General features: G+C 45.6%; 1 protein-coding gene across 1 annotated transcript in view; it reads right to left on the bottom strand.

Moving 5' to 3' along the window:
• Positions 1-15,749, bottom strand: part of SLC6A5 (solute carrier family 6 member 5) — a 42,749-nt gene that overhangs the window by 21,430 nt on the left and 5,570 nt on the right. The window contains exons 3-6 of the mRNA XM_039865620.1: positions 12,326-12,467; positions 9,540-9,672; positions 3,943-4,077; positions 2,095-2,198 (exon numbers count right to left, since the gene is read on the bottom strand). Coding sequence (XP_039721554.1) covers positions 2,095-2,198; positions 3,943-4,077; positions 9,540-9,672; positions 12,326-12,467 — 514 coding nt within the window. The remainder of the gene's footprint in view (positions 1-2,094; positions 2,199-3,942; positions 4,078-9,539; positions 9,673-12,325; positions 12,468-15,749) is intronic.

Genomic DNA, 15,749 nt, shown 5'->3' with positions numbered 1-15,749 from the left:
AACGACCTGCTTTGTCTGGCCCCTTAGTTTACTAATGAGGAGACTGAAGCCCAGAGGAAGGTAATGGCTAATTAACACTTGGAATTCATGATTGGAATCCAGATTTCCTGCCTCTCAGCCCCGTGTTCTTTCTGCTACACCGCACAGCCTCATTTTTAAACAAAGCACAGAGCAACGTTTTCCCCTTTGATGATGTTCAGACTGATTCTTGGGTCATTAGTTAATGAGCAGCCCCAAGGAAGTTCAAACACCTTAGTCTGGCATTCCAGCTCTTATGGCCTGAACTGTGGGCCCCAGAATTCATATGTTGAAATCCTAGCCCCCCAGGACCTCAATATGTGGAAGTCGTCAGAGTAGGCCCTATTCCAATATGACTGGTGCCCTAATAAGAAGAGATTAGAACACAGATACACGCAGAGAGGGAAGACCGTGTAAAAACACAGAGAGGAGATGGACATCTCCAAGTTAAAGAGAAAGGTCTCAAAAGAAATCACTCCTATGTGAAGTAGAGCACAGGAAATATAGTCAATAATACCATAATTACTATGTATAGTGCCAGGTGGGTAGTAGACTACTTGGGGGGATCATTTTGTAAATTATATAATTGTCTAAACACTATGCAATATACCTGAAACTAATATAAAATAATATTGCACGTCAACTCTAATCGAAAAATACAAATTTTTTTTAATGAGAAAAAAAAAAAGAAATCAACTCTGTCAATACTTTGATCTTGGACTTCGAGCCTCCAGAACTGTGAGGAAATTCTATTGTTTAGGTGATCCACTCTATTTGTTATGGCAGACTGATAGGATCTCTCCAGCCCCTGTACACACACCTTCTGCTCCAGGCCGCTGGCCTGCTCCTGCCCCACGTCTCTATCACACTTGTTCCCACCTCTAACTGATTCTGTCTCCTAAAAATATTCCTTCTTCCCCTGCACCTGCTAAAATTTGGTTCAATATAGATCTCACTTTTGTGAGGCGATGTCAGCCCTTGTAGGCCACAGCTTAACTATAATCTTTTCCTCTTCATTGACAAAATATCTCATACATTATTTTAAAAATAATAATGATGATGATGATAACGGCAACTATTAAGTGCAAAATATTTCTCTGAGAACTTTGCATACATCATCTCTTACATCTCAATGAAGTATTATAATCTGAATTTTATAGATGAGAAAACAGAGCCTCAAAAGAAATATATTGCCCACATCATGACGTTTTATTAAATTGTGAAGTCATAACTCAAATGCAATTCCTTTCTCCCTTCTTTCCTTCCTGTCTGCCTGCCTTTCTTCCTTCCTATCAGCCCCTGCAAGAGAATGGATCTTATTTTCCTATTATTTGTCATGGATATATTTAACTTTCAGATGCCATCTCCTCCAGGAACTGTCCAGGCTCTCTCAGGTCTTTGGGGATCCAGAGCCCCCCTAACATCACACTATCCAAATGTCACCATCATCAGAATCACTTGAGGATCCTGTCTGAATCCTGTCCGAATGGGCCCACCCCACCTCTAGACATTCTGATTAAAAGATCTGGGGGAAGGCTCAAAGTTTGCAGTTTTTCAGCATTATTGAGGTATTACTGACAAATAAAAGTGTATTATATTTAAAGTATACAGTGTGATGATTTGATATATGTATATGTTGTAACAGGATCCCTACCATTGAATTAATTAACACATCCACCACTAAGGTATTCTTTTCTTACAAGGGTCTTTAGAAAATATTGAGTGACTGAATGACCATACTTCGTCAATGACTACCACACAACTATACCCATGGACTAGATAGCTTACAAAAGGACTCTCCCAGGACACAGCTAGCGGCACAGTACCTCCAGAGAGGCTCAGTCCCCTGCCATGTGTCAGAGTCAGCAGTGCAAGTTGGGTCCAGGCTGCCAGAAGCCAGCAGCTGGGCCTTAGCAGGGGATTTTACCTATGTCAGAGGAAACTCTCTGGTTCTACTTTCTTTGGTGAAGAATAAGGATGTGGCCTCAGGTGTCCCATGACTCAGTCTATTGTTCTATCCCCAGGCCCTATTTCCTCTCACCAGCAACCTCTGGGGCTTGAAGTGCCTTCACATACCTGTAGCAGTTGTTGTGGAATTTGTTGTAAGAAGAGAGAGTGATCAGGCCCCCCCATGCAGCGGATAAAGAGAAGAAAATCTGAGTGGCAGCATCTTTCCACACCTGGGAGGCAAAAGGGGAGAAGAGTCAAGGTCACTGAAAGGGGCTGGCCCCTGGGAAGGGAGTCTGCCATGACAAGTGACACATCTCCCCAGGGAAGACACAGTCAGGGACAAGATGACTTTTGCACCAACATAAATAAGAAACACACATTATTTGTGCTGGAAGCCCAAAAGGCAGTAAATTACCTGAGAGATCTCAACTCCGTTCTAGTCAAAGGAGAGGAATTTGATACACTATACACACATTTCATGCTTCTGTTTCCTATCATGTAAAACTAAACGGAAGGGGAGAGCCCTTTCTTTAGCTGCATATACTCTCGAAAAACAATTTGCAGCAGCAAGATATATTCGTGGATACAAAATAGAAACCTGTTAAATTGACATTCCTACAGATTACAACTGCTATTAAAAATTTGAAATTCTATAGCCCCTCATCGTAAAGCAACCTCTATAGTGTTCCATCCTTCTTGAACTTGGCTGACATAGCCTCTTGGTTCTCTTGGTGATTTCTCTTAATTGTCTTCATAGAACTCCAGAAGACCTCTCAAGAGTTTTTGAGCTAGAAATTTATATGATTTGTATGACGGACTTCCCATCATTTTCATAAATGAAATCTGGTTCTAAAATTGTGCTTAAAATATGTGAAGACAAAGTTCAAGCGTGTGCCAGCAAAGTCTAGACCTACCCCAACATCTATTCTCCCGTATTCCTTAATAGCAAAGCTGTGGTTTTATTTAAAGGCAGTCATTCATCCAGCTACACGACCGCCTCCCAGCATCGAGGGGATGTGAAGCTAGGTGATAATCATATTATTTAGTTTTTGGCCAACGATGTGAAAATCAAATGTGATGTGAGATTTCTGGGAGTTACCCAACTTTTAAAGAGAAGGAGGGTGTCTATATCTACCCCTTTCCTCACCCCTTTGTGCTACCTTGAATGCTGATATGATGGCTGGAGCTCTGGCAGCCATCCTGAAGCTATTCACTGATGACGGTGGGGCAGAAAGACAGAGGCCTGGGCCCTTGACTACACTATAGAGCCACCCAACACACTAGGCTGCTTTAGTGCATGCAAGTGAAATTAACTTCCATCTTGTTTAAGCTGCCATTATTTGGAGGTTTTTTGTTATGTGCAAACTCAATCCTAGCTATGTGTTCCTAACGTATCCTAGAAAAGCATATATTTCTTTAAGGTGAGAAAAATCACTTCTTATTAAGCAGCCACCTCTCTCATTTGGAGGTTTCTGGATTGGGAATCTTAGAGTAAGATGTGTCTGTACAGAATATGTCGAGAGAAATACAAGTGTGTACTGGCCCTGTGTCGGTGTGCCAGGAGTAGTCAAATGTGTCTGAGCCCTTTAAAATAGAATTGCTTGTGGTCTGCCTAAGTGCTGTTATTTTCCAATCAGCAAAAATCCATTTCCAACATACTATAATTAGTACCAGATGAGGGGTATGAGGTGGCCCAAAGCTATTAACGGGATTTCATTCTTCATTTCAGCCTCTGCTGCTACCCCAGATGTAGGACAACTATTCCAAGAATCTGAAAAACCCCAGCTGCCCACTTCTCATTAAAGATTTCCTGAGTGCGTAACATTCTAAGATTATCAGGACCTTGTGAAAGAGAACAGTGAGATGCCTATGGGAAGAAGTCTGACTCCTTCTGTCCAACAGCGTCCCAGCTCAGGACCCGTCCCCATGTGCCATTCCCCCCATGGGCATGTCGTAACGAAACCATAAGCCCACCGTGGCATCCGTGAGTTTCTCCCACTTAGGTGTGATGAAGTACCAAATTCCAGCGCCAGCTCCAGGCAGGGTGACTCCTCGGATGAGGAGAATCACAAGCACGACGTAAGGGAACGTGGCCGTGAAGTACACCACCTGGAAAAACCATCCAAGAGAGGGACCGTACTGAGCAGACCTGTAGAACATGCCAAAGGAGCATCACCAAAGGTCAAGTGGCATCTGTCACCTGGAAACAGTGCCTGATGGTGAGGGCAGCCAGGTAGTTTTCCCCAAACTCTGCCAGGGCTGGGGACACTGGGAAGGTACTGGGACCAAAGATGAGTCAGAGAGAGCCAGTGAAGCCTGTGGGAGGACACCCGCGGCTGTGGGGTGCATGAGCCTGCAGTGTGGATGGTTAGGGGTGAGTCAGCTGCTGAGTGGACAACTAACTCCCTGAGGAAACTCCCTCCTCAACTCCTACCCCACCCTCTGCTTGACACCCCAAATTCCACCATTAGAGATGACTCCTTTTAGCTTAAGCCTTCCATTTTTGTTTATACAGACATCTTAAATGAGGCAGCCTGGTAAGGTGAAAAGACCCTGATCTAAGAATTAGATCACATTTAGATTAAAATGAAATCGCACCTCTGGTACTGAGAGGCTATGAGAACTTAGACAAGCTACTAAGCTCCTTGAATCTGTTTCTGCATCTGTAAATGGGGACAATAGTACTTTTCTTAAAAATAATTGATCGTGAGGATTAAATGAATCCCTAGCATAGTGCCAGATTTATAAAAGGTAGTCACTAAATATAATTAAGTTCGACAAGCATTTACCAAGGGCCTACTAAGAACTGGGTACTTTGCCAGACATTAGATGCGTAAAGATGAAGGCATTCATGACCTCGAAGACCCAGAGACAGCGTCTGAATAATAGGCTAAGCAATACACAAAGGACACTATGAAGTTCCAGAGGAGGGCATTGTACTCAGCCTGGGAGTTAACTAAAAGATTCACAGAGAAGACACATAAGATGGCTCTTAGAGGCCAAGTGCAACATGAGCTGGGGCGAGGTGGGAAGGAGAAGGAAGTGAGCAAGCAGGTGTGTGAGGGCAAAGTTCTAATCACTCACTATTAGAACAATATAAAATTGAGGCTAAGAGTGAGGGAGGGGCGCTGGAGACATGGAAGGAGACTCTGTCATGGGAGGCCTTGAATGCCAGCCGAGGGATGCTCCTGGATTCTGGATGAGAGGGAGGGACCAGAGTCGAGAAACATTTGGGAAGTAACGTCAGCAGAACTTGGGGACTGTGGTTAGATGGGGATGGGTGGGAGACGCTTTCCTTCCTTATCTGTCAGTCAGGCTGAAAGAAGGGCTTGGGATCAGGACTTGATGGATGGAGAGAACAGCCTGTGAGAGCTCAGGCTCTACAATCCCCCGGGCCTAAGTTCAAATCCCAGCTCTATCATTTACAAGCTGGGCCACCTTGAGAAGTGATTTAATCTGAGTCTCAGTTTCCACACCTGCAAAGCAAAGTTAATAGCATATTCCTCACGGGACTGTTGGAAGAGTACAATGGGACAATCCATTCAAAGTGCTACCAGCCTGGGGACAATGGAAACAGAAGTGCCACTTCAGTCGTGCCTATGACTCACCAGTCCTAAGTTTAATAACACTGACAACCTTAGGCTCACAAGCCGGTTACATCCCCCAAATGCATTAAAAGACACAAAAAGGATGAGGTTAAGCTCCCGTTTCGGCCCATCAAACCCTCTCTGATCCATGGGGTGGGTGGATACAGCCAGCTAGGTGAGCGCTGTTGGGTCACAGATGCTCCATTCTCACCTGCAGCCTTCCATGCTGGGGCACCTGGAACACTAGCCTCCTGGGAGGGAGACAGAGACCCCACCGTGCACTGGCTGCACTCTCTAGAGCCTGTCAGGAGGGCTCCAGAATGGCAATGACAGGCAGGCACTGGGATTTCAGGGAATGCGGACTGATTTGGGAACTGGCAGGGGATAGACTGAAGGTGAGAGTTAAGAGTAACATATATCTCTTAGGGCCATTTCATTAAGCATTTGGGGTGTATCAGTAAGCATAACAAAGACCCCCACCCTCAAATAGCTTTTATTCTAGCTAGAGAGATGCACGGTCAGTGGTAATCATAATAATATCATTGGTGGCATATATGAAAGTGATGAGTGCACTGGGAAAAAAGGAAGTAGAGAGGGATAAAGAGGGGTGGGACGTGGGAGGGAGGACGCTGGGAAGATGGCCATACTAACTTGGCAGACAGGCAAGGCCTCCTCGAGGAGCTGCCCAAGACTTGAAGGAAGTGAGAGTAAGCCAATTGGGAATCTGGAAGAACATTCCAGATGGAGGGAACGACTAGAGTAAGGCCCTAAGAAGGGACTGTGCCTGACTTCTAGGAACAGCAAAGAGGCCAGTGTGGCTGGGGCGGAGCACAGGGAGGAAAGGAAGTCAGGGTAGGGGGTCACGTGGGGGACAGATCCTGCAGAGCTTTATCCTGTGGGAAATGGGAGCTGCTGCAGGAATTTGAGCAGACGAGTCACATGATCTAACCTTTTAACTGAACTAGTTGCTACCTTGCGAGTATACTGCAGGGGCACAAGAGGAGAAGCAGGGACAGCTAGCTCTTAGGAGGCCACAACGGCAATCCAGACAAGGGACAATGATGGCTCCAACGAGGTCTCAGTGGAACTGGGAAAATGGTCAGACACTGGATATATTTTGCAGAAAAAGCCAACAGAATTTCTTGACTGATTTAATGTAGAATGGGTGGTGGGAGAAGCAATGATGACCCCAAAGTTTTTGGCCTCAACACATGAAAAGGTGGTGTTGCCATCAGCCGAAATGGGGTGAGTTGCAGGTTAAGGAAAGATGAGAAGTTGTTTCTTCCTCTAAACCCAGTTACTTTTCAAGGCCAAACTCATTCTGGCTACAGACCAGGGGTGGGCTGGCCTCCTTTACTCTGCACTGCTACCTCCAGAACAGGAGGCGGCTTCCCTGCCCTCCAGGACAGCAGTCTCCCCTCCCTCCTTGCCCTGAAGCAATCGGATTCCTAGGGACTGTGGGGGAAGGGCAGCCTGCTCCCTTCTAGTCCTGCCAAACTTGCTTCTCTCCCTCCCTTTAAGTAAAACCCTTCCATGCATAAGCGAAGCCCATCCATGCACAAAATTATGAAACCCCAAAGCATCTGACATTTCAGGAGAAAACCGCCCACCCCAGGATGGCCCAGGCTGTCCTCCCAGCTGTTGGATGCAGTTGGGGAGAGGAGATGTTTACAAGGGCAGGGCAGGGCCCTGAGCAGTCTGACTTCCTCACCCCACTAAGACACTAGGAGCAGAGTAACAACTAAAGAATACCTTTCCACCTCCTGACCACAGGGGGCTGGTGGGAAGTGAAGAAGAGGACATGACTGAGAGAGTGGGGCCGGCAGGAAGAAAACCCCAAGACTGGCACCAGCCTAACCAGCTAACTGTTCCCATTTGACTATTGGAGACTGTTCAGACTCAACCATTCCTGGAGCTCCCTCTGCGGATCGGCTATTAGTCCCACTTGCATGGTGGCAAACTGAGGCTCAGGTTGTATCTCACAAGGAATTAAATACCTCACTCGAGGTCTCCCAGCTGGAGCCAAGATCTAAACTTGAAGCTTCCTAACTCCAAAGCCTATGTTCTTTCCATTAATGCCCCTCTGTGGGCCACACGATGGGACACGTGAGGCAGGGCCAGGATTAGGAAGAGGCAAGTGAGGCACTGAGGGTGCAATTTAAGGAAGCGCCCACACTCAGGGTCCAACCTAGCCCTTGCAGGAACTTTTTGCCACCTCAAATTTCATGCTTAGGTACTTGCTGGCCTCACCAGGCCTGGGCCCTGGTGTGGGGGATGCCACTTACTCTGTAGATGGTGATCCTGCTGAACTGAAAGGGCCCACAGTCTGGTTTATAAATCCTGGGGATGCCTCAGATCTGAGCCAGGTGTACATGGAGGCATTATGCCAGCTAGTTCCCTTGTTTAGGGGTGGGGGGAGCTTCCGAATGCACCTGTTTCAGAACGGTACTGTCAGAGGAGTTAAACTTGAACAGTAATGAATTACACTTGGCAGGAGTGACAATGTCTAGTTGATCTGAGCCTGCTGGCTTGACACCTGGCTGCATTTTCCTCACAGTGGGAGCCCTGAACAGGTGGTAAGGTAAGGCCCCACCAGCCTGTGCTAGCTAATTAGGTTAGCTTTGTGTTGTTGCCATAACTCTCAGGCAGAGCAGCCCCTGAGGTCAGATGGGCTGCATTTGACCTTCAGGCTGCCTGCTTGTGCCCCTGCCTCTGGAATTCTAGCTGCTCAAAGGGAGACTGAGATCTCCTAGGCGACAGCTGGCCACTCTGGTCTCCTTAGGCCCTGAGCAAGAGGAACTGAGCTTATCTTGATGCAGGAGGAGGACAGAACTGCTGCTTAGACAAGTCTGTTTATGGAATTACAATCACAAGGAATGCGTCACAGTAAGAAGATCCAGCCAGCGCATTCACCCTGGCTTTCAAATGATGCTCCGTGATTAATGTCTGCACACTCCAAGACAATGTCATTACTTCTGGTGACAGACCTCATTTAAAAAAAAAAAAAAGATCATTAATTCCTAGCTGGCCGCCTTTCTCAATGAAGCAGAGAGATCAGTTAGCAAACCTAAAAGAGAAACTTACCTGCTCCGGGCTACTCAAAAAGTCCCATTCTGGAAAGCCCATAAAATCTAGCACCAAGGATTAAATTTTAGATCAAGGGAAGAAACTGGCTGTAACACCATCATAAATCATCACAGACGAATAGAAACACTGTGATCTTCGCAGCAGTACCCGATGTCTTGCTTTCGTACCTTGGGACTGAGCTTAGGGTAGAAGTTCCACCATCTCCAGAGAGGGAGCTAAACGATAGCTCAATGAGAGCGGCCAAGTATTTGCCCAACCAAGATCCCACTGGCAGGACTATATAGGGTCATTATGCTAAAGGACTAAAAAAGGCTGCTCTACATTTTAGTTCAAGTGCCATTGGGCATATCCTAAGGTGGAGGCTGGAGCCACGTGTGGTGGAAAAGTGTTGGGCTGGGGGTGGGAAGAAAGGCATGAAAGGCTAAAAACATGGTGGTTGGGAGTGGGGAGAAGGGAGGGATCCACTACTCAGTTTTGGTCTCTTTCCAGCCTCTTGGCAGCAGCAATAACTGACCTGGCAGCCAGACTAAGAGGCAAAATGCTGGCCAGCAGCACTAATACTAGAGTTCATGGAAAGTGACCAAATCAGATCAGGGAGGTCCCATCTGCTGGACGAAGTGGAAGGAAACCAATCCCTGCACCCCCCACCCTATGTCAGGGGCTCTGCGTACATTTTTTTTTTTCGTTTAATCATTAAAACAGCCCTGAAGGAAAGATGTTATCATCTTATTTTACCCACAGGAGTGAAGCCACTTGCCAAGGCCCAACGGCTACACAGGACCAGAATTAGAACTATGCCCACGTCTCGTCTCTTCCCAGTGCTCCTTTACCTGCTCGTGACACAAACACCCCCCTAGGTGTCCCAGAGCTTTCTCTTAGATAAACACAAGTTCTTACTTTTCCTGAAGTCTTGATTCCTTTTGCCAGAGACGCATACACAATTACCCAAGCTAGGAAGAGGCAGAAGGCTAGTGGCCACCTGATCTCCCCAGGATATTCAATCCCTGCAGAGATCTTCAGCACAAAGTACCTAAGAATGGGAGAGAAAGGAGGGAGGGAGGTGACGGTCTGCAGGCATTTCTCTCCCAGCAGAGCCAGCTGCCTTGAACAAACTCCAGCATCCCTACCCTCCCCATTAGGGATCTTATCAGATCGAGTTGCGAGGGATCCACTAAAATGGGCTCCTGCACCCACAGTTGTTTGCAGAGAGACCGACTGGATTTACCCTGCTCTTCATGATGTGCTGGGAGGCCACTTATGTCCCAAGACAGGCTCTGAACAAGACTATGTCAGCTCCGCTGTCATCAGGAGCTGCCCTCGGAGAAGTACAATGAATCCAACAGCATCGAAGGTCCCAGTACAGGTATTACCAAGGTTGATGTCTTTATAGAAGGTCATATCACTAATAGAAACTGTAAAATGTTCAAGGATGGTTTTCCTGTGTTTTTTTTTTGTATTGTTCTACTCTTTTATGAGAATGTATTCCAACATCGTTTGCATAATTTTAAATAAAAAAAATCAGTATAGGGTCACTATGCTAAATGACTAAAAAGACTGCTCCACATTTTAGTTCAAGTGCCTAAGGCAAAGGCTGGCTAAAGTGTGAAAGCAGCCGGGCCGGGCCTTACTCAAGGACCACATTCAAAGACAGATACCAGCTACAAACAGAAGGCTGCTGCTGGTTATCTGTAGTTGCAGTCGACAACCTGGGTATATACTGCAGTCACGGTCTGTCTGGTGACCCCCACACATCCCTGGTGGTGGCCTGTAGCGCCTGGCCCAAAAGTGGGCAAGCAGCCTCCCTCCTGGGGCGGGAGGCTGTCACAGGGATAGTGAGTCCTGCTAAGAATCGGACAGTCCCTTCAACTCCGCAACAGTCAAGCCATGCATCCCGGATGCAAGTGCTGCGTTTGTAGGTTGGTGGTTTTCCGCGATGTGAGCAAAGGGCCAGCCAGAATCCAGACTCGACAGGACCACAGAAGTGATGGCCTAGAACGTTCTGACCTGCTGAGGGAACTGAAGGCAGTAGCACCGCTCCCCTCCAGCCAGCTAGCGTGTGACAACCTGAGAGGCTGTTATGTAGGGTACAGCCACACTTTTCAGAACAGGGATGGCCACGCTCTGTGGTGACAGAGCCTCTTTGAGGCAACCTGGATTCTAGAGCTAAGTAGAAGTAACCAAGGGTGGAAGCGACCTGGCTCTCAAAACTTAGGGATTGTATTTCCTAAGCAATGAGAAGGATCTACCCCATGGCTCTGCCTCCTAAAGGGATAAACTGCTTAGCCAACAATCCACAGCACCCTGGTCAACTTCGTCCATTAATAAGGGATCCTGGATGAGTCCCAGGAAGCTCCTAAGAACGTTTCCTTTTGGTCTAAAACTGGTCCTACAGGACTAGGAAAGACCATGAAAAGCAGATTCACAAGTCATTTTACAATATACGTAACCACGTGGATTATGTGACCATCCAACCACTAGGTCAGACTCAGTTTCTCAGTGCTCAGGGTGAATCTCCGCTCATCCTCACTGCTCCTATGTCATCTTCAAAAAGGGATTATTTCATCATTCAGTCTAATTCTCCCTTCTGTTCTTCAAGGGACAACCATGTCCCCTCTGAATCTGTACAAAAGAGAAACCTGGCATTGGAATTGATGGCAATTGGGAGGACTGGCACGGATATTAGTGACCATGTTTTATTACCTAAGTAAAGGCCACAAACCGGGACCCTACTGATATATGCATTTTATTTAGCCCCAGTGTTTTATTTGAATTAGTTCGCTAACATTTACAGTGGGAAAACCACATGAAAATTTGGATTTTATTTCCAACTTTTCTTATAAAATGGAAACTCTGGCTGTACTGCCCACATTCCCACCATGATCAGTTGGAGCTGAGCACCAGCTGCCTCCCTTACCCATAGCAGACATTCTCTCCAATTTGCCACAGTCCCCACCATTCTCTGTCATCCTACTCGCTAGGACTTCACTCATTTGCCTGGCAAGCACCTCCCTGCCGGAGTCGCTGAGCACATTGGAGTTTACAACCCCCAACTTAGGGCTTAACTAGAGAACATTCTTTATTTACCCTCTGTTGAACCCTGTCTACATATACCTCCCTTAAGAAATAATTCCATGAACTTCACTCAATCGTCCTGTGGTGGCTGAGGATAGAGTCCCTGAATATCGGTTGTCAACACCGGGCAACACAGATGCGAGACTGTTTTTTAAAAAATGAGCTAGTTCTTTAAATCTTTGACCATGACTTGTTTTCTGATGTTTTGCCTCTCTTCTCTTCTCAGGTGAGGAAGACAAAAACAAACGAACAAACAAACAAACAAACAACACACACACACACACAAACTAGTCAATTGCTTAGATCGCACTGGATGGGATGAAAGTTTTGCAACGTTTTTGTCATCAACATCATGAATTACAGTAGCACCAATTCTGTTCCCACCAGCATTCAGCCAACTCTCTTCTCCAGGCCCAGAGGTACGACAATCTGCTCTTGGAAACCAAACCAGGGTTAAAATCATCCTCCCTGATCACTCAAGTAGGTAGAGAGGGTGTACAGGGATATAACACACCCCTAGGGCTGCCCATACTTTTAGCTTGCCTGTTGAGTGTTCATTAATTCCCTAGGATTCTCTTAGAAAGTAAAAAAAAAAAAAAAAGGCATCTTACTTGAAATACTCTTCACTCCCACTGACAAACGTCTTGTTGGCCTGGCTGGTGAAGTTAACCATCGTCAAGTTGGGATAGGCAGTCATACAGAAAGTCGAGTTCTTGATCTGTATTTTGGGATGGTCACTGATGACACAGGAATCTGTTTAGAAGAGGACAGAATAGAAACACAGTGACGTCTGTAAAGAAAACATACACATGTGTCTTTCTAGCAATTTAAAAACAAAAGCCAAAAACATTTGTCAAATATTGGAAAGTAACTTTTTGAAAAAGTTTTAACTGAGCAAAGCTAGATGGAGATGAATCACGGAATTGTGTTTTAGTCATCACGTAGCCCCACAGCAGTGCTTTGTACTGATAACAGTGGCTCTCATTTGTAGAGCACTCCCTATGTGGCACATGCTGTGCTAAGCACTTTACACTTTGCATGCATTATCTCATTTAATGCTCACAACCCCCTAGGCAGTAGGTCTTATTATCTCTGTTTTTAAAATGAAGGGAAAAGGCTCAAAGAGTTTAAGTACTTCTCCTGAAATAACACAGCTAATGAGGAAGAGAATCAGGATTCTAACCCAGATCCCATGACTCCACAGAAAATAAATAACTTGCAGAGTTGAATTTAATCAGACATAAGCAAACCTCCTGAAGAGCTACTGCCACAGAAAGCTTGCTAGTATGTTCACCTTGAACTCACTGCCTGGCACAATGGCTGACATATAGTTAGTATTCTAAGATACATGCGACTTGTACTTTTGACACCCTCACATGGGTTAGTAGAGGCAGCGACCATGCCGTGTGCTTGTGAGCCTACAGCAAGACCTAATACAGTGGTTCTCAACTGGGGATGAATCTGTCCCCAGAGGACACTTGGTAATGTCTGAAGACATTTTTAGTTGTCACATCTGGAGGACAGGGTACTACGAGCATCTAGTAGGTAGAGGCCAAGGATGTTGCTAAACATCCCACAATGCATAGGACAGTCCGCCACAATAGAGAATTATCCAGCCCAAAACGTTGACAGTGCCAAGGCTGAGAATGCCTCACCTAGGCTGCGGGGGGGAAAGGGAACTAAGCATGTGAATCTTAGTATGGCCAGCACTGTATTAGATACTTTAATAATTATATTCTTGTGAAATCCTCATACAACTTGGGAGGTGCATACTATTATCCTCATTTTAAATAGGAAGAAGCTAAAGTCTTTCTAACCATATTATAATGCCTGTCTGACAGCTTTATAAATGCTGATCACTTGACAGTACCTTTTAAATAAAGAATCCACCAGGACTAATCCCAAAGGATACTATTTTATAAAGGAGCAAGAAAAGTAACGGTAACAATGACTAACAGTTATATGGCATTCACCATGTACTGTTTTAGTGCTTTACACGTATTAACTAATTGAAGCCAACTGTCACCCCTATGCGGTAGATACTGTTATTATCTCTCTATTATAGATAAAGATACTTTTCTGAGGCCAAAGCCATAGAGAAAAACGAGAAAGCAAACAGGTACTCTCTCTTTGAAGGGTATGTTCTTAACCTCTCTACTGTGAAATAGAGAGCAGGGATCATAAACTCAAACACCTTCAGAAGCCAAGCTGGTGACACAAACGGGAAAGGCACAAAATGGAGGATAGTAAGGAGACGCGAGGACTCTGGCAAACCAGGGAGTACTCCAGCCAGTCAGTGCCATACGTTACCAGGTGTTCTCGCCAAAGAGAGAGAGAGAGCGAATAGAAAATCTAGATATTTATATGAAATCTCTCTATTTTAAAATGTTGGAAATAAGGCTAAGGTTTTTTTTGTTTAAATATTGCGGGCCAAAGAAAAAGCACATGTAGCCTAGATCTGGTGCACGTACTCCCAATTTATGCTCCCTGTGGAACTGCAAAGTGGGTATGACTATGGGTTCAGGAGTTCCACTAGCCGCGAGAGTTTAGATGAGTTTCTTTACCTGTCCGAGCCTCCATTTTCTGATAATAGTTGTGTCTATGGGAGAACTAAACTGAGATCACGAATGAAAAACTTTCATACAATGCCTAGCACACAGTTGGACTCAATATATTTTAGCCATAACTCAATCATCATTGTTACACCTTTTCCTGGGGTGACCGCCTCTAGTCCTCATCATCATCTCCCACAATCCTACTTGCCAGACATAAATTACCTACTGCCTCCCACACATCCCCCAGAATATCTCATAATATTGGTAATATTGGATAAAAATTAAAACAATGATAAGAATCCTTTCCCTCTGATTAGTTTAGACCAGAGTTTTTCAACAGCGGTACTACTGACCTTTTGGACCAGATAATGCTCTGTTGTTTGGGGCTGTCCTGTGTATGCAGGATATTTGAAGTGTCCCTGGTATCTGCCCACTGGATGCATCCACCCCTCAGTTTTGACAACGGAAACTGTCTAGCAACATTGCCAAATGTCTCCTGCAGAGTCTACTGGGGTGGAAAACCATTACTTTCAGTCGTCAAAAAATCTTCCTTAGCCTAATCAAATAGCAGAGTTTCAGGGGGGATTCTGAACGAATAATTATCAGATATTTACTGAGGAGGCAGTTGTTTTTCCCAATAGTGACTTGAATGAAAACAATTAAAGCACCATCCATCCATATTCTTTTGTCTGCCACTAAGCACATAGTTATTTCTCACCCTCCTGCCAAAAAGTACATCCATTATCCCCTAAAACTGAAGAGATTGCTAACACGCTGGCAAGTGCCAAACCGCTTGCTTCCAAAACTGCCATTGTGAAGCACACAGGCAGCTTCCCTGGAGACTCTCTGGGTTACTGCTGCCGCGGCAGTACAAGGTCACAGCGTTCCTGCGGCACTGCAGCAGGGCTCCTTGCATCAAACTTCCTGCAATATCCCTTCCCACCACTGGATGGCAGACGCGTGTTTCCGCGCCTTCAGGTCGGCCCGAGGCCGAGTCATCAGAGAGCTCTGCGGCCCAGCAACCCTGAACAAAGAACAGCGATAATGATCATGCTAAATTGGAAGCTGCTGGAATGGGATTCTCTTTACTCGGGCAATTATTAATAAATGAAAGCACACGAAAGGCTAGGGAGAAAAGGAATCATTTAATTAAAATTCTAATGAAAATTAAGCCATTCCAGAAATAGAAATGGTATTTATGTGGTTCCCATTTTAAATGACCCGGCTAGCTCCTAATTTCACAGAACAGTCACTGGTCTCACTTGGCAGGGCACTGGATTAGCCGTTCTCCATTACAGATACATGGGGGGTTGAGTGCCCCTAAGGAAGACAGTCTTTCTTACAACCTATACTTTAGAGATATAGGACAAATTCAGTCTCTATCCATGGACAGGGCCGGGGCTGTTCTCTGGGGCTGGAGCAGCTCTGGGGCCTTGGCATCTCGATACTGAGGGAGGGCTCTGGGAAGTGTGTCCTTAGC

The sequence above is a fragment of the Pteropus medius genome, unplaced genomic scaffold (assembly GCF_902729225.1).
Source record: "Pteropus medius unplaced genomic scaffold, Ma_sr-lr_union100, whole genome shotgun sequence".
NCBI lineage: Eukaryota > Metazoa > Chordata > Mammalia > Chiroptera > Pteropodidae > Pteropus > Pteropus medius.
The sequence above is the reverse complement of the archived record's forward strand: the minus strand, read 5'-3'. Positions and strand labels throughout refer to the sequence as shown.